We start from the raw sequence: 26,538 nt of genomic DNA on the forward strand, positions 1-26,538 counted from the left end.
GAATCTTCTATATCAACATTCATCTAAGCTCCCACAATGCCGTAATCACTTAACTAACAAGATAACTGAAAACTCTGATCAATATAATTAACTCACGCGTCATTGCACCTGATGTAAGTATCGTTGACTCTGTTATACCCGCAGTTACCGTACTTCGATCCCTTGTTATTCATGACGTAGCACTGCGAGTCGGAGGAAGAGCCTGAGGGTCCCCACAAAAGTTTGCACTGACTATCGCGCGTCCTGCAAGTACCTTGATAACAGAAAGCTTTTCCATCGCTGCAAGTTTCTCCGTCAATTTTATATACATCAGAGGGGCAAAATTCGCTCTGACCCGAACAATATTCTGGTAAGTCGCACTCGTGTTCAGCCGAACGGCATTCCATTCCTGCAGCTTTGGGTCTGCATGTATTGAAATCGCAACATTCTCCTGTAGCGCAGCTCGCGTTGGCATGAAGCATGCAAGAGGTAGCGTTGCAGCAAGGATTGTCGCAGTTTTCTTCCAACCCGCAATCGCACTGTTCTCCAGGCTCGACGAAACCGTTCCCGCACATCGAACTGCCGAAAAGTTTCTCCGGCTTATTTCTCAGGCAGTAATCCATACCGTGCTCGAAAGCGAGAGCCAGGTATTCCAGCGAACAAGAAGACCAGTGTGTGGGTCCTGTCGATCCACTGGAAGGAGCCATTATGCATCTATCCTCCGGACAGCTGCAGTCAAGCGTGTCGTGCTCCATGCCAAAATTGTGCCCCATCGCATGGGCGATTGTAGCCGCTACCAGACCGATGACATTGGAACGGTCCATCGAAACACCACCAGAAAATTCAAAAGTACAGATCGGACCTTTCAGAGCCTTGCTCACAACGCCGCCTTCAAATTCTACTTTCCTGTACGTCAAGAAAGAAAATTCGTTGAAAATAAATAGAAGATTGAGAAGGTATTCAACTGTTTTATCATCTCTGATATATTTTATAGCGTCACTCACGTCAAAAGCTGCGCATTGTCGTTGGGTATGTTTCTGACCAAATGCTCTCTGCGGTATTTCAGAAAGTTGGACAGAGTCATCTCACCATTTACCGAAAGCGAAATTTCATCCACTTCCGTCCAAACTTCGATACCAACCAATGCGACAAAAATATTCAAAGGCGTGTACAGCTGTAAAATAAAAAATCGCGATTAGGGTGTTTAATTTAACGACACGTACGGGACTTCGAACACACCGTCGGTTCAACAGTCCGTCAATTAAACATTGATAGACATTACTCTGTCTATTCATCAGCCAATGATCACTCACCGCGTTCACAATGTTTGCAAGATCCTTGGCGTGCTGGTGAACCCTCGTCAAATTTCTACTCATAGCATCGTATCCCAGCTTATCAACGACCATAACTAATTCTACGTAACGGGTATTCTTGTTTGAATTATACGGCCCTCGAATGAGGCCGGCGTCTCTTTTGTGCTGTTATAAAAGTAGAAAGATATTTCGTTACTAATGTAATCACCGAAATCGAGGATTTTTAAGGTACAAAACAAAAAAATTTTTTTAAAAAAAGCGAAAAAACACCAAGAATATTCTATGCTTTACCCTAATCATCTCGTTATTATCTATTATATCATTATGAACGCTGTGACGATGCTGAGTACCCTCGTATCCTGAAACAGAGAACAAGCGAAAAGTCGTTGAAAAAACAAAAACAAAAACAAAAACAAAAAAAAAATTATTAAAAAATATTTCTGCAGCGAAGAAATAAATATGAAAAGGAAAAAAAATTTGAAAATATTTACCGCACGTGTTGTTTGCGACAAAATTATCATGCTTGTAGATGAAATGTGGAGCCTCGATAGTCTCATCTTGCGGTTGAATGTAGTGGAGACTTTTCCCGTCAAAAAGAACGCCGTTCAATCCTTTGCAAGTTGATAACGCCGCCCAAGAATCTGGTATACCTCTGACGCTTCCTTGGTACTGACAAACTTCAATTTCCTTGAGAAAATATAGAAAAAAAAAAACAAACTTCCAATGAGGGAGTAAATTGTGTAAAGATATTTATCAATAAAAATATATAAAATTATATCAAGTTATAAATTCGAGGAGATTTATCCGATGTGACGTGTGAGGTAATTCAACGACAGACAAAAAAAAAAAAACGTAAAACGTACGTGTGCAAATTTATGTAAATCTGAAAGATATCAATTGACCTCGACTAGTCGAGCTTTGCGTTGCTGGTTTTGAACGATATACGTAATTACAAGTGTTAAACACTACCGAGAGTCTGAAGAGTAAGCATGTGTAGTGCAATAATATATCGTATCAAGTGCAACGACCGAAGAGTAATATTATAATCTACATGACGTGATACTCTACATCGTACGAATGTTAAAAATATCATTCATTATTATTATTCATTATTATTTATCCAACAAACCCAAAAATTTACACAGCAGTTAATCCCACGGAGATAACAATTTAATGTAATTTTCAAAAACCACGATTCGTTAACATCGTTTCTCATATTATATCCAATTATCTGCACGTGTGAGAGATGAAATAAAAAAATTGAGTTATATAATATTCGCATCGTCTGTGTTGAAGTTGAAACGATTTTAAATCCGATTTTTCCTTGTTTGAAAATGATTACAGGTATTGGATATTTGTTTTTTTTCCCACTTCTAACGAGCAATTCAGTAAAAACTTTTAAATAGCTTTCTCGATAATGTTCGTTAATCGTTTCTTTCAACTTGTACATCTGTTTTGTTCACAAGATGAAAAAGAAGCTAAAATACAAATGAGAAATTACGATCCAACGATGAGAAAAAAAAATCGTTATTCTCACTGCACGCAACGGTGACGCGATTTTATGAAATTTTGGAAAATCGATACGGATGATTATTTAGAAAACTTTAATCGTGCTGTAAATCTTAAGATGCGAAGAAGCACGATTCGTGTAAAACGTGTACATATTCAATGAACAGGTATAATAATATCCTCAACGAAAGAGGAGGAGGAGGAAGGAGGGACTGGAGACGAACAAGTAAATAAATAAGAAAATTAGCACGCTTGTATTAAAAATGCGAGTCGAGACCAAAACACGCTCGTTGAAATTATAATTATAGAAACAGTTTTTTTTTTTTTTTTTTTTTTATTTTAGCGCACAGAAGAGAGAAGAAATACGATGATATTTACGTTCGTGTAATTACCCACATTTTTCCAACAACAAAACGATGCCTGTTTTACTGAATTTTTCTAGTTACCATAAGAAATGAAATTTTTCTCAGTGCAGACTCGACGAATGTTAATTAGTATAATTGACGTTGTAAATAGCATTGTTATCATTAATATTATTATTGTTGCTGTTGCGTGTGAATTAAACAGAAAAAAATAAAATAAAAATAAACGAAGAATATAAAAATAGAAAATAGTTAAACGAGCAAACTGGAACTCATGGGAACCGGGAAACTGCAAATTACATACATGTATGTATAACGTTTCAACAGTCAGCGCGAGGCTTAAATGCTTAATCAGCGTGAACGCATCAATTATCATAATTAATAACAATATCCACTCCGATAAACTAACGGTTAAATTTTCCATTCCGATATAAAAGTATTTTTCAAAATTTTCTCTCACCGTTTGTGAAATATCTAATTTACTATCACGCGTGCGGTGATTAAGTAAAAGTTATTAGAATTTTATCCTTTCTTCCTTTCTTTTCGTAGTTTTTATTCATAATTTGATCCAATTATTTTAATCAAGCTTTCTACGTTGATTCCGATTCTAAGAATACTTTCAACTTTATTCTTACCAACCGCACCCTTTTTCTTTTTTCCTTGCTTCAGATTGCTACATACCGCTGAGCAATAACATCAGTTTAAAATTGTATTGCATAAATTCTATAATAAAATATAATAATAATAAAAATAAAAATAAAAAAATGTTCAAAATCTTTTTTACCTCCTTCGACGGTGTGTAAGTATCGAAAGATCCCTTCTTAACTTGACGTCGTAGCTGATGTCCAACTGGAATGAGATCGTTGTTGAGTCGTAGGTCCAGAACACGTTCGGTACCATCGACAGTAAATGCGACCGTCAACAGTTCCGCGTGTCTCAAGTCCTGAAATGAATAAATTAAGCGAAAATGATGAAAATTGCCAAAAAAACAAAAGAGGCTGAGATAAATTTTATAACAATACAAAAAAGTTTGAAAATTCGGAGAATCGATTATAACCGAGCAGAAAAGTAATTTTTCTGTTTCTGTTCTTCAACACGGTTCCTTTTCGATACTTGTTATCAAACTTGTTTGGCCAAAAATCGAGTGTTTATCAAATTATCAACTATACTATATAGAAGAATATTGGAAAGTACTCGAATTGCAAAGAAAAGCTTAGACATCGATATTTTATATCAAATTGTTTCACAAAATTATTAAAAATCTATTAGATTCGTTAAATTAGATCTTAGCGACAGTTTGTTTTGTTCGAAAGATTATTTTCTCAAAATTCTGCAAACACTTTTTTTGCTCTCAGAATAACGGCATCGTTGAATAATTATTTTTTTTTCTTCAATTCCTCAACAAACGGCGACATGTTAAATCGACCGTTGAAAAAAAAAAAAAAAAAAAGTAGAAACTCAGTGTCGCTGAATTCGTAAAAATTTCGTAACGATTTCTTAACGAATCCTGAATATCTATATAAATTTCTTTTATAATTCCACTCGTTTTCACCGTTGTATTACCAAAAAGATCTCGTGATCGCATATCTTACGAATTACAATAATTTCACAAATTTGACAATCGACGGTAATGAAAAATTTATGATAAAGTACCCGCAACCTGTTCAAAGTTTTGCTTAAAAGAGGCGTGAAAGAATGAAGGGAAAAGGACAGAGGGAGATTTTTTTTATTTTTTTCGTATTTCCCGGACGAAATTCAGGTCACACTACTCGTTCGACGACCACTCTTATTCCATTAAACTAACGAGTTTTCCGTTCGTGCAATAATCCGTTAATTGTCGAGAACTCGCGTGCAACTCGCGAGTCGTGAAAGGGTGCGGTTTTGTTTCTTTTTTTGTTTCTTCCGCCTTTGAATATAAACCGCGAATCAATTCCATCCAATCGAATTGAAATCACCGTCCGAGGGATTCTCTATTTTTTTTCATTTCCTCTTCGTCGCTATTTTCCTTCACTCTCGCCACCCCTCGATTCGCACTTCCGGCCACTCCGCGATTCTAAATCTTTCCAATTTGTTGCGTGACCGCGCCTCTCCAGACACGCCTGATAAATAACAGGCGCGGCTCTCGAGTCCTTGATTAACAATGAAATTCCGGATATCGTGCTGATATTAATTTGAATTAAAGTTGGGAAGAGTGGTCGTTGAAAATAAAAATTTCCAAGTATCCAGATTTTCTAATTAAGAGTCGTTGTTGTTTCTTCGTGTACATTATTCAAGTCCGTGAATTACGAAATTTATAAAACATGTTTCGCGTTTTTTTTTTTTACCTTCTGCTTGGAATATACAACTGTGAAAAATTTACAAAATTTCCTTTTTTTTTTAGACGAAAGACGAAGAAAAGAAAATCGTGGGATGAATGAAACGCGATGTCAAGAAAACGAAAAATCTTGTCGCTTGAGAAATAATAAAAGGGACTATTGATCCTTGCAAAAAAAAAAAAAAAAAAATTCTTTTTTCCTCAACAAATTAACGTGTAAAGTAATTTTAATATAATACCCCTGCTGTTCGAGCAATCGGTTAATATGCGTTATACCGCCGTTTCCGACACAACGGAAGTAGTAAATGCATTCTTATCTACATTATATGTATCACGCGTTCGCTGGCGAAACCGGAAGTTGGTAAAATTTCACGTATAATTGTCTGGCTCTTTTGTGATTATTTCTCGGGAAGTAAATTTTGTCGCTTACTAATGAGAACCTTGCCTGTATAAATTGCCTGTATTTCTAGATTATGGTAAAAAATGAAAAAAAGTTAAGGACCGGAACTAAAAAATTTCTCTCAGTGCAGGTAATTTCGCTACTAATATATGCCTATATATGTACAGGTATGTATAATTTATCCGAGTATGTAGAATAAGAGAAGAAAATTCAAAATTAACATTGTAACCAGGAGACATTCCCAATTCACTGTTCCGCGCGTTGTAAAAACAATTGGAATAAAAATAAAAAAGAAAAAAAAAAATTACTACGTTACGTCGCGAATTAAATGATAAATCTTTGGCGACGTGTTGTGTTGATTTTTTCATCCCGAAAAGAGAAAAAAACTGAGTACGAAAAAAAAAAAAAAGAATAAAATAATACAAAATTAACGATCGAAATTTGTAATTGTGTCAAAAAAAAGCTTCGATCCTTGAGAAAAAAAAAATAAAGAGAAAAAAATATGTCTGAAGAAATCGAAGAAGAGAAAAAAAAGAAGAAACACAATTTCTCAAGTAATTTCTTAAGATAACATTATTAAAGATTACTTGATTAAATCCCGATAATTATTTTACAGATAAATAATGTATTCGTGTAGTTTGTCGAGTATATACCAATGTATCAAATTTCTGATAAATATCCTCTTTTTTTTTTTTTCGTTGTCGCGTGACGTGCGACGGAAAAATGCAACGTGTTACACGCATAATTCTACTAGAATAATCCTAGGAAAGCCTATCGCTGCTTATGTTATACCTGTGTAGGTATACACGTATAACTATAATCCATACTGCTTACTATTTACAATACACTCTGAGTCCCAGGGGTGGTGTTAATGGTGTTAAGCGACAACCGAGTGACGAACGCGACGAACCCGAAGATGTATTTAACGGGGTCTACAGTCGGGTTGAAAATGTGGCAAAACAGAGGCTCAAACATTATCGCAAATACTGATCTGATTGCGTTAAATGCAAATAATAAAAGTAAAATTCCCTTTGGCGGGCGAATAAATGTTGAAACACCTCGTTAATTGAATTCACGTCGTAACAAAAAAAGTTTTAATTTTTATACAAAATTCTTTTTTCCTCTCCTTTTCTTTCATTTCTTCGTTCTTTGCCGAAATATTCCTATTACATTGCGATTAACAATTGTACGGCGTATAATTTCTTGTTCTGAATCACTGCTAGTTTAACGTATTTTTTCCCTTGCTTTCTTTTTTTTTTCTTTTTTCTTTTTTTTGTTTTGCAAAGTACTAGAGAATTAAAAAAAAAAAATAATAACATCCTTTTCAAAATCACTCTCAGCATTTATAAAGAATAATTGAATAGTTGAGTGAAAAAATTGGAAAAATTCAGGTTACGGTTTCAAAGTTGGAACAATGGCACAATTTTTTTTTTTTTTTGTTTTTTTTTTCAAATAAAATCAAAAACAACGAGGAGAAGGACGTTGGTCGGATCTGTGAATTACGAATATAATTTGTATTTTTCAAAACTCGTCGTAAATTTTATTGAACTTGTGCCCTAAACAAATAAAAATATTATTTTTCAGGATAACTGTTAAGAATTGTAACATAAAAAACGTGCCTAACCTGGTTTTTTTTTTTTATTGCAACGCGTTAATAATCATTGTTGACGTCTACACAGGTTTATTGGAATACTGACCCAGTTGTGTCGTTTCATAAACTTTCTCGTTCGCTTTTCATCGTGTGTTTCTCGTGGGTTTGCGCACCGAATGGACAAGCATTCTTATTTTTATTTTTTTTCTTTTCGACGTTTTTTCCCCCTCTTTACTTCGTCAAAAACGTTTGTCTCGATTTTTTTTTTTTTTTATTTTCTTTTGTTTCCCCCCCTCAAACTCGTCGCCTCTCTCTCTCTCTATCTTTCTTTTATTTTCATCCAGTTACATTAAAATCCGGATGTCTACAGGTATGTACCTATTTCCACTTACAATTACAGTGTTTAAGAGTATTTAACTCGACCTCCGAACGTACAACATGTATGACAACGAAACCACGAAAGCTTGCAATTAACGATAAATGCGTAATTACTGTAACCGAAATGCAAAGTAATATCAAGTTTCATGTTATCAACTGTAAATTTCTTTTCTTTCATCCTTATCGACGATCAATGAGAAGTGAGATCAGAAAAAAAAAAAAAAAAAATGTCCCAACTGCCCGGGAATTTTATAACAAGGTCGATCAAAGTTTGCGTTGTATAAAAGTGACGTCTAAAAACAATGCGAAAAATTCTCACTTAGGTATATTATTATCATTGTTATGACTACTATTATTACCATTATTGTTATTATTATTGTTATTATTATTATTGTACGTAAATTAGCAGAAGTCAGACATTTCTGGATTGAAAGAAGCAGGGAGCGGAGAATGAAGATGTAAAAAAAAAAAAAAATCGTTCGGAATTACCCAAATTGTTTACACGACAAACATACTCATATTCAAGATATTGTAATGATAAGACAATATTGCATAATTTATTCGAGGCTTGGTGGAATTTCTGTGTTCTGTATTAATATAAGAAACGACAAAGGAGAGAGGATAGAGAAGAAGTAAAGTGAACGAAGATATAAGATAAGGTGAACTCTTCGTATATGGATAAAGGGATGAATTTTTATTTCAAACGCATACGTACGTGTCTAACATTGTAAAATTTCTTAGGCGAGTACGACAATGCAATGCGTACAATTATACCATTAATTCGCGTTGTTCAAAGAATTTTATGGTCAGAATAAAAAAAAATAAATAAAATAAAATGAATAAAAAATCGTAACTGAACATCGTTTGTTTTTTTTTTCAATTTTTTTTTTTTTTTTTTTCCACTCATTCCGCTACTCTGTCAATGTCGGATTATATATGGCGGGGTTTTCGGTCGATACAATATAGTTCGTACATAGTAAAAAATGTTATACTTCTTTCACTATTGCCGACATGACGAGAGGAAAATAACAAAAAAAGAGAAATGAATTCGTTCGATGAATACGTTAAAAATTTGTGCAGTTGAATAACAGTAATAATGACAGTTATTATTATTATTATTATTATTATTATTATTGTTATACTCACGTTTTCTTTGGTTGAAAATATCTCTCGTTTGGTTCTAGCGTGAAATAATTTTGGATGGATAACGGAATGACTGGTGAAATCCAACGAGGGTTCTGCAACAGGTAGGAAAAAAAAAAAAAACGTGTCAAATTATACGTATACATACATATTGTTAAATATTTTTCATGATATTCCAATTATACGTCGCCGTGTGACGAACGAGAGAAAAAAAACAAAAAAACAAAAAAAAAAACTGGTACACCATCTTTTTAAATGTAAATAATTTGTCAATCGGCGTGATTTTTAACGTACAATTTCAACGATATGGAAAAGAGATAGGAAACGGAAAGCGACGTGATTTTAAATCCTATTCTCACTGCACGTACATACGTGAAAGAGGACTCCGAGATAAGTTTACAGATGCCATGTATCATGTAATGTGCGTGTGTTTGTGTGCAATGTATATACATATATATACAGACACGGGTCAAGAATTATTGTGTGTTTGTTTTCAGTCGGTGCGTTTGGGAGCGTCGACTGATTAGATCTGAAGAAGACTGAGAATTGCTGCCCTTACAAGTGTGGTTAGATACGCAATACTACGCCTTTATTATATTACATACCAACTGCAACGTAACTGCATCCAAGGTTTATCCGTACGCGAGTGAAGGAGTAGAAAAAGTCGCGTGAAAAGTGAGATACGAAAGAAAACGAGGAAGAAGAGAAAAAAAGAAGAAAAGAAAAAAAAAAAAAAGCAAGGCAATAATGGTAAAACCAACGTCTTCGCGGCTCGACGAAGGCTAGAAGGAAAAAAAAAGGAAAAAAAGAAAAAAACCACAGGAAGGAAACTTTTAACGAGTTTCCTTCTTTGTCCGTGAATTATTCATATCGCATAGAATTGGATAGGATACATTTTATACATATATATATGTATGTATATATATGAGAAATTACATGCGAACTTCAACCAACGTCTGACTATATCACGATTTTTGATTTTCATCAAAATTTTGCTCCAGGAATTGTAAATATTGACATTGATTTTTAAAGGAAGCGATTTCTTTTTTACATATTCTCAAAAACTGTATTTCCTTTTCCAAAGATAGCCAAAGCCGCGGTGCGTATAGATTTTTATTTTTTTTTTTTCGATCTTTTTTACTTACACCGTGAGATTTTATTCGTCAATAATTTTGTTTTCGGTACGGTATCAGACCTGAAGAAGACACGGATTTCTTTCCTCCAGATTATTTCAATAAAACCAGTCTCGAGTTGCCATTTTTTTCTCCTTCCTCGAGACACCTTCATTAAAAAATTGAAATCCCTCAAACGGACGTAGCCTTCAAAAACGCGAGGTCTTAAAATCAAATTTCATTTCAGGATCGTTGATCTGGTTCAACTGGACCAACCGACGCATCGTGTACGTGTAACAATTGCAAGGTATAAACGACGATTCTTCTTCAATACCGATTGATAACAAAAAATAAACAGTAATCAAGGAAAGACGCGTATTCAAACAATTGTACCGATTCCGAATGAGGGAAGAGAAAGAAATCAACCGCTTCTGGAACTTTGCTTCTCGGGAACTTTTCTTTTCTTTTTATTTTTTCCTCGGTTTAAAAAAAAGAATCGACGTAAAATGTTTTTTTTTTTTTTTTAAACAGAGAAACGAGCACGGAAAAAAAGATGCGGGAAAATTTTTTTAAACACACCGAATTTTCTTCTTTTCCCCGATTTTTTTTTTTTTTTTTGTGGGTTCAAAAAAGAAAAACGCATCCATCAGCGAGTCTCCGAAAGAGAGGAAGGAGTGAGAATAAGAAAATGAGAAGAAGATGAGCGAGCGATGTCGCGCAGATGTTTAATCAGGATATGCATGGGAAACCTGAAGATCCGCCTCCACGACCAACGACGTCATCATGGCGTGAGGATGGATAACCATTATATTATATTACACATAGGCATAATATGAATGTATTATCAAACGGTCTTCTGCACGTGCAGCTGAATCAGCTTTCAAGTGCGTAATATTGTGTATAATATGCAAGAAATAATTTAAGATCCGCGTCTCGGGGCGAGGTTGGGATTACGAATTTAAAGATGAGTTGTTAGAAGGGTAAATTTCAAATTTCACGTGAAGAAACGAAAGTTCCGAAAGTGCGAGTGTGAGAAAATTTTTAAATGTCAAACATCGAAATTCCGAATTATCCAAGATTTTCGGTCACGTAAATTTCTGGCTTGGTGAAATTTTACCCACTTTCATCTCAATTCGTTTTGTGATTTTCGATAGTTTTACGTTCGGAATCCTGGTCATTCTGATTTACGGGTTTTTTTTTTTTCATTTTTTAAACCCACTCGTCTAGTAAACTAAAGATACATATTTTAATATTCGGAATATTGCTTTGTCGAAAGTTTGTTTTTCGAAATTTTGCTAGCTGTCGTAACTTGAATTTTCGAAATCTTACATTTCGGAATATCGAGTCGTCGGTTTTATATATAATGTTGTTATGTAATATTGAGATATTAAAAACACTTGTATAACGAGTACATTTCAAAAATAATTAATCATAAATGCCAATCGTTCGTCAGCTGCGGTATTAATGTAAATTAGTCGATTAAAAACAGACGTTGTAAAGAATGAAAGGTATTATATATATTGATAGAGCGAATCAGGTAATTTATATTAATCATAGAAGTATTTGTTACAACGATCATCCAATTCTAATTTAAACGAAGAATCGCAAAAAAAAAAAAATAAACAAACAAAATGATGTTCAACAATTAATTTCTCTGCATTTATTTAATACAACAATCGTTGTAACGTAATCGTTACGCTGTTTCAACTGACAATGAAAAACCAAAACTCTGCGGCTTGAAAATGAGATTATAATATCGGATAAGGAAAAAAATGAAATAAAATAAAACATTTGCAATTACGTTACATGTATACACATTATACAATGTTACACCTTGAAATTGTTCTTTATTTTTTCCTCTCCGTCACTTTCCGTAAATTGTATTCTTTTTTCATTTCCTTTCTTTCTCTTATTTTTCTTTTCTCCTTTTTTGTTCTGTTAAATTTTGAAGGATTCTTTCAAACGGCAACGGTTGTGAAAAATTAGCAATTCTCACATCGACTTAAGGAACCGGTGTAGCAGCCGCCATGACGCAGAAGACGCCGTATTAGGAAGCAGCGGCTTTATCTCAACAAGGCAAACTCGCGTCGCGAAAGTCACGAAGAAGAAAATAAGATTCAGCCAGCAGCAGCAGCAGCACGCGTCGGGTTTAATGCGTGTTATATAAACAATTTTTAAACAATTTTCACATTACGCGAATGATTATATTATTCTATACGTGACGAATGACTATAACGATGTAATTTGTTTAAAAAATAAATGTTCATATTTCCGCACGTATAAAACACGTCGAGTCACGATTACGACAGTTTGATAAAATTACGAAAACGACGAAAAAAAAAAAAATTCAATATATTTATCAAACGTTTGTAAAATTGTAAAATTGTAAAATTGTAAAATTTACATAGGTACATGTGAAAGATGCAGTTTCAAATATTTAAAAATCAAATTTATAACAAACGATCCGCATATTACCCGGCGTACGTGTGGAAAATAATTTTTGCCAAATCGATTCGAGATTGTTGAAAACAAAGTTTTCCCCGATAAGAAAATAATACGTATGTACGTATATTCAAGAACATTTGTAATACAATTCAATCGGTCTATAATTTATATATTATCAGGCTATCAAATATGCATTTATTTATTTCTTTTATTTCATTTATTGTGTAATTTTTTCTCTTCAGAATCTCTGCATGTAGTTACTTTGGCTATGTAGTGAGAAAATTATTGAACGTACATATATATACATATATATGCAATAAAGACAATTAATTGTTGACACAATCGGCAGAGACACGCGACAAATGATGAGGGATGACAAATTTATTTGCATAACAATAAATTATTCTTCTCGATATTTTCATTGATACCAACAATAATAATAATAGCAATAATAATAAATGCAGTCAATCATACATGCATACATGTATATATATATATATAGAATATTACGAGACGTAACCGGTTTGGATTTTTAGTGTTGCGTAAGACGTATTTTTTCAATTTGTTGCAATTTTTTACACATCCAATGTGTCTGACGGAAATATAATTGTGAAAAAAAAATCAATCTCGTTTTACATTGTGAAATGCCTGATTTGAGACACTCCGATGTTTATAATATACAGTGCAGTATGACGTATTGTGAATTCGCGAGAAATAATAAATTATGAATCCTTCTCAACGTGAATCATGGTAATAATTTCATTTCCGCAACCAAGTTTACCGCGTTAATCATTCTTCAAATCCTGACGATATGAAATGTTCAAGGAAATGTAAAATCTGCAATGACTTCCTCGTGTGTTTGAACTTGATGAAAATGAAGATGAAAAAAAAAAAAAATAAAATAACAGCCAGTGCAAAATTGTTCGAAGTGAAAAGTAAAAGTTGTGAAAATTTTTCGACAAACTTCACGACCGTTCGCGCAAAGTTTCGGGAGAGCGTGAAACTTTTCAAAGCTTTGAAAAAAGATGGGTTGGGAAAAAAAAAAAATAAATAAAAATAAAAATCGGCCCATCGTGTAATATTTGGAATCGAAGACAAAATTATTGGCAATTTTTTTTTTTTTGGAAAATTAAAAAAAAAAGATCCTCCTCAAAATCGCGTTCGAATATTTGGTAATAACCGAGCGGTTTGATTGAAAATAAAAAAAAAAACAACATAAAAACATAAAAAAATCCAGAGCACCGTTTCGTTGTTGCGACAAACGGATAAAAAAAAATAAAAAAAAACTTTTCTTTCAAACGATATCGGAAATGTTTGAGAGTCGGACGTTCTTCGGTTTCGCATGAAATTACTCATTCGTTGGGAAAAAACAATTGTAACATATAATCGCACGGTTATCGGTATAATGAAACCGCAGTTTTTATCTTTAGATCTAACATATTACAACACCGGCGGTTTTAGTCATCGTCTGCACGACAGACGTTATTAAATATCTGCGAGGCTTGTGGTTGGAAGTGCCACTTGTCATTCATTAAACTGTAATTAACCCCAAACGGGGTTCGGCTGCCCGCAAGCTCTTAGAATTTAGAAGAAGTACGAAGTGGGGGAAAAAAAAAAAAGTTATCTTGTACGTCGCTACAAGATAATAATAACAACAACAACAACAACAACAATGATAATAATAATAACAACAACAAAGTTGAGAATGCACGTTTTACGACGAAAAGAGGAACATAAGCTTACTAAACGACGGGAAAAAAAAAAAACGATACGGCGCGATCAGATTTCTAAGTATTATCAAATTTGAATTAAAAAAAAAAAAAAAATCACTTCACTCGAATTTATATGTGTACTTTTAAGAATCAACATCAGTTGCTTCGTTTTTCATTATGTTTAAAAAAAGCAAAAAAACAAGGTAAATAAATAAAAAAATTTCATTTCGAGTTACATGACAGATGTGAAAAAGTTGAATATTGAATAAAGGTTGAAAGGGTATATAAAAAGCGTACAAGTAAAAATTGCGCCAACTTTTACCATTATTAGAAACGTAAGAATTATTCCTGTTATCGCGTTACGTGTGATAACCGGCGGTTGTAGAATTAGGTCGGTTCGTGACTTTTTTTTTTTTTGTTTTTGTTTTTTTCATCTTCACAAACGTTTATACAGAGCGTAGAATATTTGTACGTATACATGTGCGACGGAATAAGATATATATATATAAGGTGAAAATGCGGCGTGGCTGCAGCGCTTCTATCGAGTTTTTCTTTAATGCGTAATTCGAGAATCAAGGGAGGGCAGAAAACTACCCACGGCTTCCGTCTCCTGTTAATTCTCGCTTCGATATATTTTTACCCCCCCTTCAAAGCACAAGGAGAGTGAAGAAGGGAAAGAGAGAAAAAAAAAAATTACTCGAAAGGAAGAAAAAATACACGAGAAACTAAGAAATGAAAAATAGAAGAAAAAAAAAAAAAGGAGGGGAGGGGGGGGGGGGGTGAGATAGACGAGAACAAGGAATATCGATCGAAAGTCGAGCTCGCCATGGAGAAGCGACTATGAAACGCAGTCTTTGAAATTTTTCTTTTTGGAAACTCCTATGTGTGTTATATATAATGCATTATGCGTTACAGAAAGACAGGCGCATTGAAATTGCAGCAAGCCTTTTTTAAAACGTGAGAAGCCGTATATAATCCAATAAATATTGCGATATATTCGGTCAAAAAGTAGAGAGAAGGTAGAAAACAGAAGCAAAAACAAAAAATTTTAACAGCTAGAAAACTAATTGAAATAATTTCCTTAAAAAAAAAAAAAGGTAAAAAAAAAAAAAACAAAAAAAGAAAATAAGCGCAAATAAGTACGAAAAGTTACCTAACGAAAAGTAGAAAACATTTTTTTTTGTTCAAAAATACATCACAGCCGATGCAAAATTGAAAAAAAAAAAACGTGGCGGCGGCGTGAATTTCAACTTTAACTCGATTATAGCGCAATTCGAAGACGGATCATATTCTCTAGTTTCAATTGGATTTGATACTTTGCCGTATAGCTGAATGGATAAAGCGATCCGATGCGATTCGAATAAGCTTTAAGCTCTTTAATTCCTTTCTCGCTTTGCACTTCCAATTGAAATTCCACTACGCTCGGATAAATCCGTCCTCACTTAAATCCCACCCACACATGTGCACGTATACTATTCTACTATACATCGTATAACATACACATGGGTGTATATAAATGGAAGTTTTTTCGATTCGAGCTTAGAATTTTTTATTTCTTAATTATGTTAATTTTCTTTACTCGGAGATAATACAATCTTTATAAATTTGTGAAGATATTTGACAAAAAAAAAAAAAAAATACTATGAAAAACTTTTTTTTTCTTCATCTGTTTCGTTAGAATTCGATATTCGTTGAACTTGTGTTGCAAAAAGAATGCAAACAGACAAATAAAAAAAAAAAAAAAAGATTCTTATAACACGGACGTACAATTTTTTAGCAAAAATAATAATATTTTCTTTTTACGAGGGCAAAGTTACAAAAAAAAAAAAATAAAAAAAACAGAAGCCTAGTCACCATTTTACAATTTCATATGGTGGACTTTGAAAATTAGTCAACGATAAGTTATGAAATTATGGTTTGTCGAAACATCGGACATTCCCAAAAATGTAAAAGACAAAAATCATTGCAACGATACGATCAACGCGAGCCTGTAATTTTCTCCATCACCGAACTGCATCGGTTTGGTTTCTTGTATATAATACGGATAAGTCTTTCATTTATACATTTATATATGTATATATATACAGCGATGTTGGCTGTGCCGTGGAGTCTTCCTTGACGGAATTATTTTTAGACAACCTCCATAAGAGAGTCCCGAGTTCCTTTTCCTCCCTTTACGAAACGAGAAGAAATGCTTCGACGTGTACGCGTGAACGATTTCGAAATTTTTATCCGTCCGCAAGTAAACAGAGAAGATGGAAAAGAGACAAGGGGAAAGAAAAAATAAGAACGAGAAAAGAGGAAAGAATTTCGAACCGGATATTATGTGTCAAAGTTATAACGCGTACGTTATATGTGATGAAAAAAGAAAAAAAAGAAGAAATTACATCGCACGTCAAAATGATTGGATAACATTTTTTTTTAACTCGTTAATTTCATTTCCAATAAAAATAATCCGCAACGTTGAGTAACGACGATTGAAATTTCCATATTTCTGCAAAGCTTCTTCTCTCGTGAGAATATAACAGGATTACAGTAACATCTGGCGGCAATTTTTCGAACCAATTTATACTGCTGTTTATTACTAGTACAGCCATAAGGTTATTAAATTTATTGTAATAAAAAAACAAAATAAATAAATCGATTCAAAAAGGGTGGGGACGAATATCGAAGAATGAAAGAAAGATTCAAAAATTCAGAGAATCGATATTATCAAATTTAGATTAAAAAAATTGACACGATTCAGCGTTGCAGATTATTCGCGCGATGAAATCGACGCGTAAGCTTCTCGAATTGAGAAATTAAAAATCGCGTTACGAAGATAATTATGTAACAGCTGTTTGAAAATAATGCCTAGACAAATGTTTCGACAAAAGACTGGCAATTAAAATTCTCTGACGATAAAGGATAGGGATAATTTTCAACGGCTAAGGAAGTGAGAAAGAAATTTTCAAAAAAAGGGGTTCTCTCGATGATCTTCGATTACCGTATGTACGGATTAATGTTATTCGTACAGTTAGTACAATGTGTAGCAGATCCTGCAGACTGATTCTGAAAATACACAAGACGCGTCGTCGTGGCTCGCGGCTGTTTTTTGATTCTTGAAATAACGCGCGCCCTGCAAGCTCGCTGCTTCTTCTTCTTCGCTAACGTAAATCGTGTCACCCAGCTTAAACATACACACGTGCAATATATATATGAGTTATTCCATGCCAACCGAGAGGTCATTTTCCCTGACCCCCGCCAATTTGCTTCATTATTTTTTACAAGATTCTACAACCTAAAAAAAGCACACGCCATTTTTTTTTTTCTCAGATTTTTCGTCCCAACCATTCTTTTTTTTAAAATGTTACAAACCCTTCCTAAAACTAGGATGCCCATCCACTGTCCTTCTTCTTACACAACAACTTTCGTCCGAAGCATGTTTTAAAATCAGACCTACCCCGTAAATAAAGCGGCGTCGATCCCACTCTAGGAAACCAATGCGGATCGTTTAAAAATTTACCAAACTCCAATATTTTAAGCTGCAAGCTGATGCAGTTCGGGGAATCTAATAATCAATAGTCATTCAACTGGCGTATAATTTTAGGCATTACTTTCACGTTGTATTATTATCAACCAATCGAAACGAAGTGCGAATAAAAAATCTCCATCATCTTACATTGTCGTTTTACAAATTCTATAATAACTTGTACATATGTACGTACCATGTAGCTTCATGTAACAATTTTGTATTTATTTATTTATGTATATATATATTTTTTTTTTTCATTTTGTTTACTCCACTAAAAGATGTAAATAGGCGATGAAGAAAAAAAAAAAATAATAACAAAGGACAATATAAAACGAGCAACAAATGATACCCGATTCGAACACAATAACTTCTGTATTTCAATTCCATCAACAATAAGTAATAAATATTTACTTGTAATATTTGACTAATCAGTGATATTTGTTTCTATCGATCGTTTTAATTAATGATTCATATTTCTACGTGCCTAAATTTTATTTTCATTGTGTAAGAAAATATTTAACGACTATATACGTACGTATAAATAAATTTCGTGTAAATCGACACGAATTGGTGGTTCAAGAGTATCAAAAATGCAATCCACGCTTTTGAGAAAGAGAGAGAAAAAAAAAAAAAAAAAGCGAAATAAAAGGAAGATGGAAGGAATAAAGATACGTTGCGCGATTTCGCATTAAGCGTGAAACTTCCGGTTCGACAATGACGACGATATCTAACCGAGTACACGGAAAGGCATCGTTCGTTTGCCTTCAGGCTAACACTTATCGTTATTTATCTCTGTGTTACACCGAATACACACAGAGTCAGAGGTCGGAGCCCCGGTTTTGGGGGGGACCGGAAGTTCGCCCGATGTGTGCGTATGATTAGAAAAGTGACGCGGACTCGTCCCGATGGAATCGAAAATTAAAGCCTCGGTTACACAAGTCTCTACGATTAATTTTCGTTCGTAATTACTCCGTAAATCAACGCTCGAAAAGAACCGAACAATCACAACATTATTGTAGATTAAAAAAAAAAATATATATATATATATATTCTTGGCAAATTTTTTCCTCAATTTATAAATATAATAATGAAAAAAGAAACTCCGAATATCAAATGGTTTTGATATCGGGTATTAAAAATTGATAAATTTACATTTTTATAATTAATACAACTACCCGGTATTGAATAATTAATTGGACATCGTTGATCGTAAACAAATAAACGAGAAAAGTAAAGTGTTACACAAATTCGACTACGATAATGTTGGTGACGATTACAGTAATAATATGATAATAATAGTCGTAACAATCCGTTGCAAAATTATTGTTCAAACGGTCAATTGACCGCTTCCTCTACGTAATATCTACATGCAATACGTGTGATAATACTTTATGTATATAATATCGACCCCTCGATGAAAATATTTCGCACAAAGGGCGGCGTAAAGTTAATATAGAGAACGTGAAAAGACGTACTTAAATTATACGGTAAATTAAACAGCTATGAAATTATTGCTCAACTGTAATGTGATCGAAACGTACGAAATATTATTTCTAATTACTCGAATATACGTGAATTACGATTTAAAAAAAAAATACATACATATAGGAAATATTTACAATGTTTTACATATATGGGCCGAGCCAGCAATTATCAACAAATGAACTTGACGTCAAAAAAAAAAAAATCGATTCGTCTGAAATTTTTACCCTTTGTAGCGTGTAATAAGATAGAAAAGTTCACAAAGTTTGAAGCTTGTCCAACTTGACGTCCGCAAAAAACGGAAAAAAAAATAAATAAATAAATAAATTACGAAACAATAAGTAAAAGTTTTGTGAAAAATTAACACCTTTCCGAATATGTCATTCATTTCTGGATAACCTTTTTTAAACCATCATGAGAAATACGTTTTCCGGTGGAAAAAAAAAATAAAAAAACCGCTTTCGAAGAATCGATAAAAAGAAAAATTGGAACAATATAATATAATTACATACGCATAAATTATGCATCTCGTATTATTCCAATTCTTCTTTTTTGTCGATTCCTCGAAGCTGAAATCTCGCGTCCGGTTAAATCGCAGATCGATAAATTATCTACAATTTCACTGATTAATATATTTTAATGTAATTAAGGTTTGTTTCAGAGAGTTGGTTTTTTTTCTCTCTCTTTTTCTTTTTTTTTTTTTTATTTTAGATCAGACACGATCTCCGGTACCCACATATCAATGATTTCGACTCATTTTTCTTAACATATCAATTAACATGTGTAACTAGTAAGCGATAATTACGATCGTATCTCGCAATTCGCTTCACGTGGTGTACAAGCTATTATTATTGAGTAAATTATTATTTACTTACTTAATGTGAGCTATTATTATTGAGTAAAAAAAATAAAATAAAAAAAAAAACAAACAAACAAACAAACAAACGACATGTTTTGTTTCGAATTCGATTTAAAATCAAAACAAGAAGTAGAAAACGGATTGCACGTAAGCGATAAGATTCTTGTACATAGATATTAAGTCATTTGTATATTATACAAAAAAAAAAAAAAAAAAAGAAGAAGGAAAACCACAAAAATATTTCAACGTTCGTCAAAAATGTGTTAAAAAAAAAATACAGCGATGTGACAATATTACAAAGTATACATCGTACAAAATTACGTCTCCTCAAATTATTCAGATTTCACAAAGAGAAGAAAAAAAAAAATAAAAAATTCGCAACATTTTTTTGCATTCAAGTTTTCGAGGAAGAAAAAAAAAAACAAATTTCATCACTCCATAGGGCAGAAAAATGAGATCGCTAATGAAACTACAGACTTGAAACTACACATATATATATATATATATATATATATATATATATATTTACGTATATTCTATGTAGCATGGAATTGAATGGGCATTCATAGAGAATATAAAGCAGCGCAAGTGAGTCATTAAACTGTAAAAGCGATCGATTAATTGACCGCAACAATCTCTCTCTCTCTCTCTCTCGCTCTCTCCGTCACTCGACTAGCAGACCGTAAATTGAAGCAGAAATCCACACAGAGACGAGGAAGGAAGTTGACTCTGACTCACCGCAGCGAGTTTTCAGATTGAACGCAAATAAGTTGGAACAAATCATGCAGACCGAGAGATGACGATAACGAAAATAAATAAATAAAAATCAACCCGCCTACAAAAATTATTATGCAAATCGCTCATTTTTTCGCAAAACAAAATATAATATATTTTCGTATTATAATCATGTAAAAAATGTACGGTGTTACAAAAATTGCCTGTTTGTACATTTTATACAGTTTTTTTTTTTCTTATACGATTTCAAAAACGGTGTAAATACAAGAAAAAAAAATTAAAAAAAACCACGGAGGCAAGGATAATAATAATAATAATAATAATAATAAGCCGAGTTTTTTTTTCCTCCCCTTTAAACCGCGGATGAGTTTGACCAATGTCATATATTTATTATTATTCAACAAACTCGTAGGGGGTGAATCACATCGGTGAGATCTTGAACTAATAAATTATTTATAACTTGGAGTGTGTCAGTAGCCTCGTGCTTCCTGCTCCACGTGCCTGGATTTTCGGCTCGTCGAGTCAAAGAGAATATTGTAGGAAATATATGTTGGAAAAAAAAAAAAAAAAAAACACGTACAAACAAAATAAATCTTCGACTCTGCAGCTGGTGATTTTTTTTTGATAGTCAAATCTAGTATTTGCTTATTATTATTGTTATTATTAATTTTTTTTTTCAAGTTTATAATATGCAAATTTTTATATGGAAAATCTGTATCATGCAAATGTTCTGAAACGAAGGATTCAAAAGTTGTTGGAGATTGGGCAAATCAAGATCAAAACTTTTGATTGTGTATTATAAAATAAGAAACAAAATTTAGAAAAAAAAATAAATAAAAATCCGGAGCTATAATTTTGTTACTTTACTCGAAAATCGCAAATATCACTATATTTTATAAAATAATTATCATACGATTGATGAAAATGGTTTATTACGATTTATCTACGACATCAAGTGTATATATATATATATATATATATTATGAAATCGTCTTTTTTGATTTCTTTCTTATCGTTTACGAAAATTAAATAAAATTACGTTCCATTGGATAATTCAAGGACCGATCGTTGCGTAGGAAAATTTCTAAGGACAAGCAGGGAGAACCAGTTACGTTATAAAACGTGAAGAAAAGAAACGAAGAAGTTATTCTTCGGCTTCAGATCGGTCCGCAGCGATAAGAAAAAGTTGAAAAAAGCAACAAGGATGAAATGGAAACTAAATCCATTTCCCTGATTTCGTTGAATTATCGTCGTAAAAACTAGAATTTGTTGATATAGTAATACAATAAATTATAGAGTGGTTTGTAAATAATACTGAAAATGATAACGATATCAGCAACAACAATAATAATAATAATAATACTTATTACACGTACATGTAATACGCGAAGTCTCAGCTATAATCAATGTTTCACTTCCTTTTTTATTAATTTGTAGTTATTTCTTTTCTTTTTTTTTTCGAGCCAAGTTCCCAATCACAATTCAATTAAAATTTACTTGAACAACGGATGAATTTCAATTGCATATCTAACAACTTGGAACATTGATCGAAACTGAATGAAAGTAAAGTTCATTCGATTTTAATTAAAATTTGACCGATCGATTTCATACCGTGCCTAATTCAAGTTTCATTCGACTAAACTTTTTATATTCTTACACCATCGAATCGATTATTCAATTAACGATTACATATTACGAATTAATGATTATTTTCATTAGACCGTTATCAGAATTTTTATACCTACAAGTTTTGTATTCCTATTTCTCTCATCAGTCTATATGAGCAATAATGATAAAAATGACGACGACGACGACAGCAGTGAAGTTTACTTTTGGAGTAAGCAAACAAGGGGGAAAAAAAAAAAATTAAAGAAAGGGAGAAAACGTCGTTTCGACGCGATTCGTACTGGAAATAAAAAAAAAAAATGCAGTTTAAGGAATAAGGAGAAAATAAAAAAAAAAAAAAAAAAAAAAGAAAACACTTGGATAAAAATAGCTTTTTCCGGCAATGCTAAAAATAAAATGAAGGAACGCCCGGAAACTCGACGCGTACGTACAAAAAAACTTCGTTCCATCGTTCGGTCAAGTGCCCACCACCCTTCGTATAATGCCAGGGGTGGTTTGCGCCCTCGCCACCCCCGTTTTCTAAACATTAAAACGCGTACGCAGCCTCTCAATTCCTCCCCCATCGAGCGTTTACCGAGAATCAACGGAAAAGCTCTCCAACGGAGCTTTTCCATATTTATTTACACGCACCAACTGTGTATGCGTACGTTTTCACGCTTTCACTTGAAAAACGTTGTTGTGCGGTGTGATTCAATTAAATATTACAAACAGAATGTACGCGGATTTTTCAACTGCATAATGAGGCGGGGATCGTTTTTGCAGATTATCGACGTCGCCTCGAATTAGGGGCGGTGCGTTTTGCTTCGTTTCAAGAAATTCAACACCGTGCTTTGGCACGCGCGTCTGTTGCAGCAGTCGTTAACTTTTACGGTACGCCAGCTGCTTTCGTCCACTTTTCGAGATCCAATTTGGATGATCGTGACGGTCGACGTGTTACTCAAAAACTTTTATTTTTATTAAACGCAAAATTTCTTTTAAACTCAATTATAATTATGGTCGAGTAGTGGAAAAGTTCAAGCTTGGGGAATAATAAAACAAACAAAAAATAAATAAATAAATAAAGGAACCACCCTTATCTGTACATTATTTGTTTTTTTTTTTTTTTTTTTTTTTTTTCAAACGTAAAATACGATTTTGTTCGAAAATTCAACTTGCCGAAGTTTCGTTTCTCTGTTTTCTTTCTTTCTTTTATTATTACGGATACGCTGAATCGAAATCTGAAAATTTGTCAAGTTTCATCGTAATAACACAAATTGTGAAAAAAAAAAAAAAAAAATTGCAGCCTTCTAAAATTTAGCCATTTAATTTTTATTCCTCCGATCGTTAAAGTTTTCTCTCATTTCGTCAGTTAGTTTAAGGCTGTACGACAAGATGTTCCGTCGTAAGAATTTCTTTAAATTTTAACGATGTAGTAACACAGAAGCGAGATGATTCTGTACCCTTCTTCGAATTCTCTTTGGGGGAATTAGGAACGAGAAAGGGATACTTGATATACCGTAAACAGAAAGGATGGCTGCACGAGGGTTCCTGGATACCCATAAACTTATGGCCGAGGGTCGTTCGGCGGTATTCGAGGGATGTTTTATATCCACCCTCGCACACAGCGGAATCGACGCCAACAAAACTGACTCGGATGAATTTGTCTCGGACCGTCATCCAGGCCGGAATGATTTCTCCTCGACGTACACCGATTGTGAGAGAAATTTTGATTTCCGGTTACCGCTCGGTTCTTAACTATTTTCATTGATCCTTGACGCTCCTTGAAATCGAAGAACCAATTTTTTTTCACTCTCTTTTCTTCTTCTCCCTTTCAATTCCCTGCTAGAGTTCTTCGTGACCCTCGAAGCAACGTCGCGAGAAAAAAAATAAATTATACCTAAAGCCGCGACTGGAAGGGTGAAAAAACAATGACCGAAAGGCGTTGTCACGGTAGACGGACGATATCCTCGTTTAACCAGCACTGGCAGCAGCTGCTCCAATCAAAGGTGACGACCAAAGTAGAACGTAATATTAGTAACACTGGTTATGGTGGTGGTGGTAGCAGTAGGAGTATAGTATCCAGTATCAAGAGTCGACCGTGCGAACCCCCGTAGAGTTTAATACCTATCCAAAGTTGGTTGTAGAAAGCGTTATAACCATTGTGCAGTTACAGGGTAAAGGATGATTGTTGGTCAGGCCACAACCAAACACGCGACGAGAGAGCTGCTGCGGTGCTCTGCAGGGTACGTTAAGCTGTGAGTAAGGGCTCTGGTCTCCTTCTTCCTCCTCCTCTTTTTCCAAGGGTGGGTCCCTCCTCCTATCCTCAACCATGAATTTTACAGTGGCACAACCATCCATACCCGTCCTATCCCTTCTCCTCCCAATCCTCGTCGACGAAACTCCACCATCACACTCGCTGGACGTTCTCTGCTCAGCCCTTGTCCGTCCTACCACTACCAATGCTGATACTGATGCTAATACCACTAATACTACTACTATTCGGTGAAGTTAAACTGTGGCCCATTGTTCTGCTCAGAATAGATTCGAATCCGGCTGTTCCTCCACCACCACCACCTTCTCCTTCTCCTACTCTTACGTACTTCTGATGCCCTCTTCCAGAGGCTCTCAATCAACGGATTATACCTTTTAATTGCCAGCGGGTTTGCATGTGCTCCGTTATAATCTGCTTTGAACTTTGACGATCAATTCCTGTTAAGGTTTGTGGATTCCTTGGTTGATTTACAGGATGCGTCGTTGTTATCGTAGACCGCGATCGAATGGAAGTAAGACGTGCGGTCGGGATGGTGAACAAGGTCAGGATTGATAAAACGCACTTGTTAGGTCATTCGTTGTTACAGACCAATTGCAATTGAACAAAAGAGACAAATTGTTGGTGTGTGATTCAAATATTTCATTTTATCGAATAATTGGTGTATAAAAATGATAAATTCGGAAAATTCGTTGTACGATCAGCAATTTTGGAAACAGTTGTAGTCCAACGATTTAAACGAAAATATCCTTGCCGAGAAATTCGATAGTTGAAAGTTTGTTCCTAAAATTGGAATCAGACTTATTGATCAGTACCGATCTGTTGATATAGTTTTTGTGTAACCCCGCGATCGTCAATTCGTGACAACGAGTATCATAAAAGAAATATAAAAAATTTTATAGAAAGAGTTTTGCAAAAGTTTGAATCTCGCTGGTCTTCTTATGTAACAATCTCCTTTCCCCCATTATCCTGTAAAAATGAAATCTGTTTGCAACTTCCCAACGTAAACTCGTACCATTCCACTTAATTCGACCGCGATTTCCTGTTTCCAGCTAGCTGCACACAGACCAAGTACAATTAATTCAACGAGATGTATAAACGGTGGTCAAATTATCCGGAGTCTCGTCTATCGAACACTTGGAAAAGTTGCTAAATGTTAAGTTAACGCCGATCGCAAAGAACGAGGGAAACAATACATACGCAACAATGAAGATGAGAGAAAAAAAAAAAAATTACATCGTCGTTCGCCAAAAAATTTGGAACAGCCGTTCGCCAATCGGCAATAATCGACTGCACAAAACCTGCGCTGATAAAATAATCGTTCGGTGTTTGAAAGAGGTTCAACATATATTTGGATTTTTAATACGGACTGTTTGTCGATTTAAATTTATGGTGTATATAATATATTATTATACCTCAAGATGAAAATTGCATTTAGATTACCCGAACCAGGCTCGGTGCCAATTGGTTCGGATAATCAAGGTTCTGCTGCAAGAGTATAGAGTCAGAAATATACGAAACGAATGTCTGCGATGATCGAAGAAGAAGAAGAAGACAGTAAGGTAGGTATCTATCTGACAAAGGCTCTGTGTATATCCGTTATGGAACTAACCGAAGCAACCGTCTCTGCACGGCTGCCGTTCCGAGACCTTTTTATTTATCTCTCTCTCTCTCTCTCTCTCTTGGTCTTTCATGTGTATACAGTATAAACATGCAACAAGATAGATACCGACATACACGAGTATAGAGATACTCCATAACGCTGCTGCTGGTGCTGCTTTTTATACAAGGATGTCCCGCGGTACATTGGAGTTAT

General features: G+C 34.1%; 1 protein-coding gene across 2 annotated transcripts in view; it reads right to left on the reverse strand.

Annotated features, from left to right (window-relative positions):
- Window positions 1-26,538, reverse strand: part of LOC107216740 — a 48,072-nt gene that overhangs the window by 15,255 nt on the left and 6,279 nt on the right. Inside the window, exons 2-8 of one of the 2 annotated variants that reach the window (XM_046735961.1) lie at window positions 8,993-9,084; window positions 3,948-4,106; window positions 1,784-1,979; window positions 1,584-1,651; window positions 1,293-1,457; window positions 984-1,153; window positions 97-885 (exon numbers count right to left, since the gene is read on the reverse strand). In XM_046735961.1, coding sequence (XP_046591917.1) covers window positions 97-885; window positions 984-1,153; window positions 1,293-1,457; window positions 1,584-1,651; window positions 1,784-1,979; window positions 3,948-4,106; window positions 8,993-9,084 — 1,639 coding nt within the window. Of the gene's footprint in view, window positions 1-96; window positions 886-983; window positions 1,154-1,292; window positions 1,458-1,583; window positions 1,652-1,783; window positions 1,980-3,947; window positions 4,107-7,574; window positions 7,920-8,992; window positions 9,085-26,538 lie in introns of those variants that run through there. The other variant, XM_046735962.1, reaches the window with a different exon arrangement.

Source organism: Neodiprion lecontei, chromosome 3 (assembly GCF_021901455.1).
Source record: "Neodiprion lecontei isolate iyNeoLeco1 chromosome 3, iyNeoLeco1.1, whole genome shotgun sequence".
NCBI lineage: Eukaryota > Metazoa > Arthropoda > Insecta > Hymenoptera > Diprionidae > Neodiprion > Neodiprion lecontei.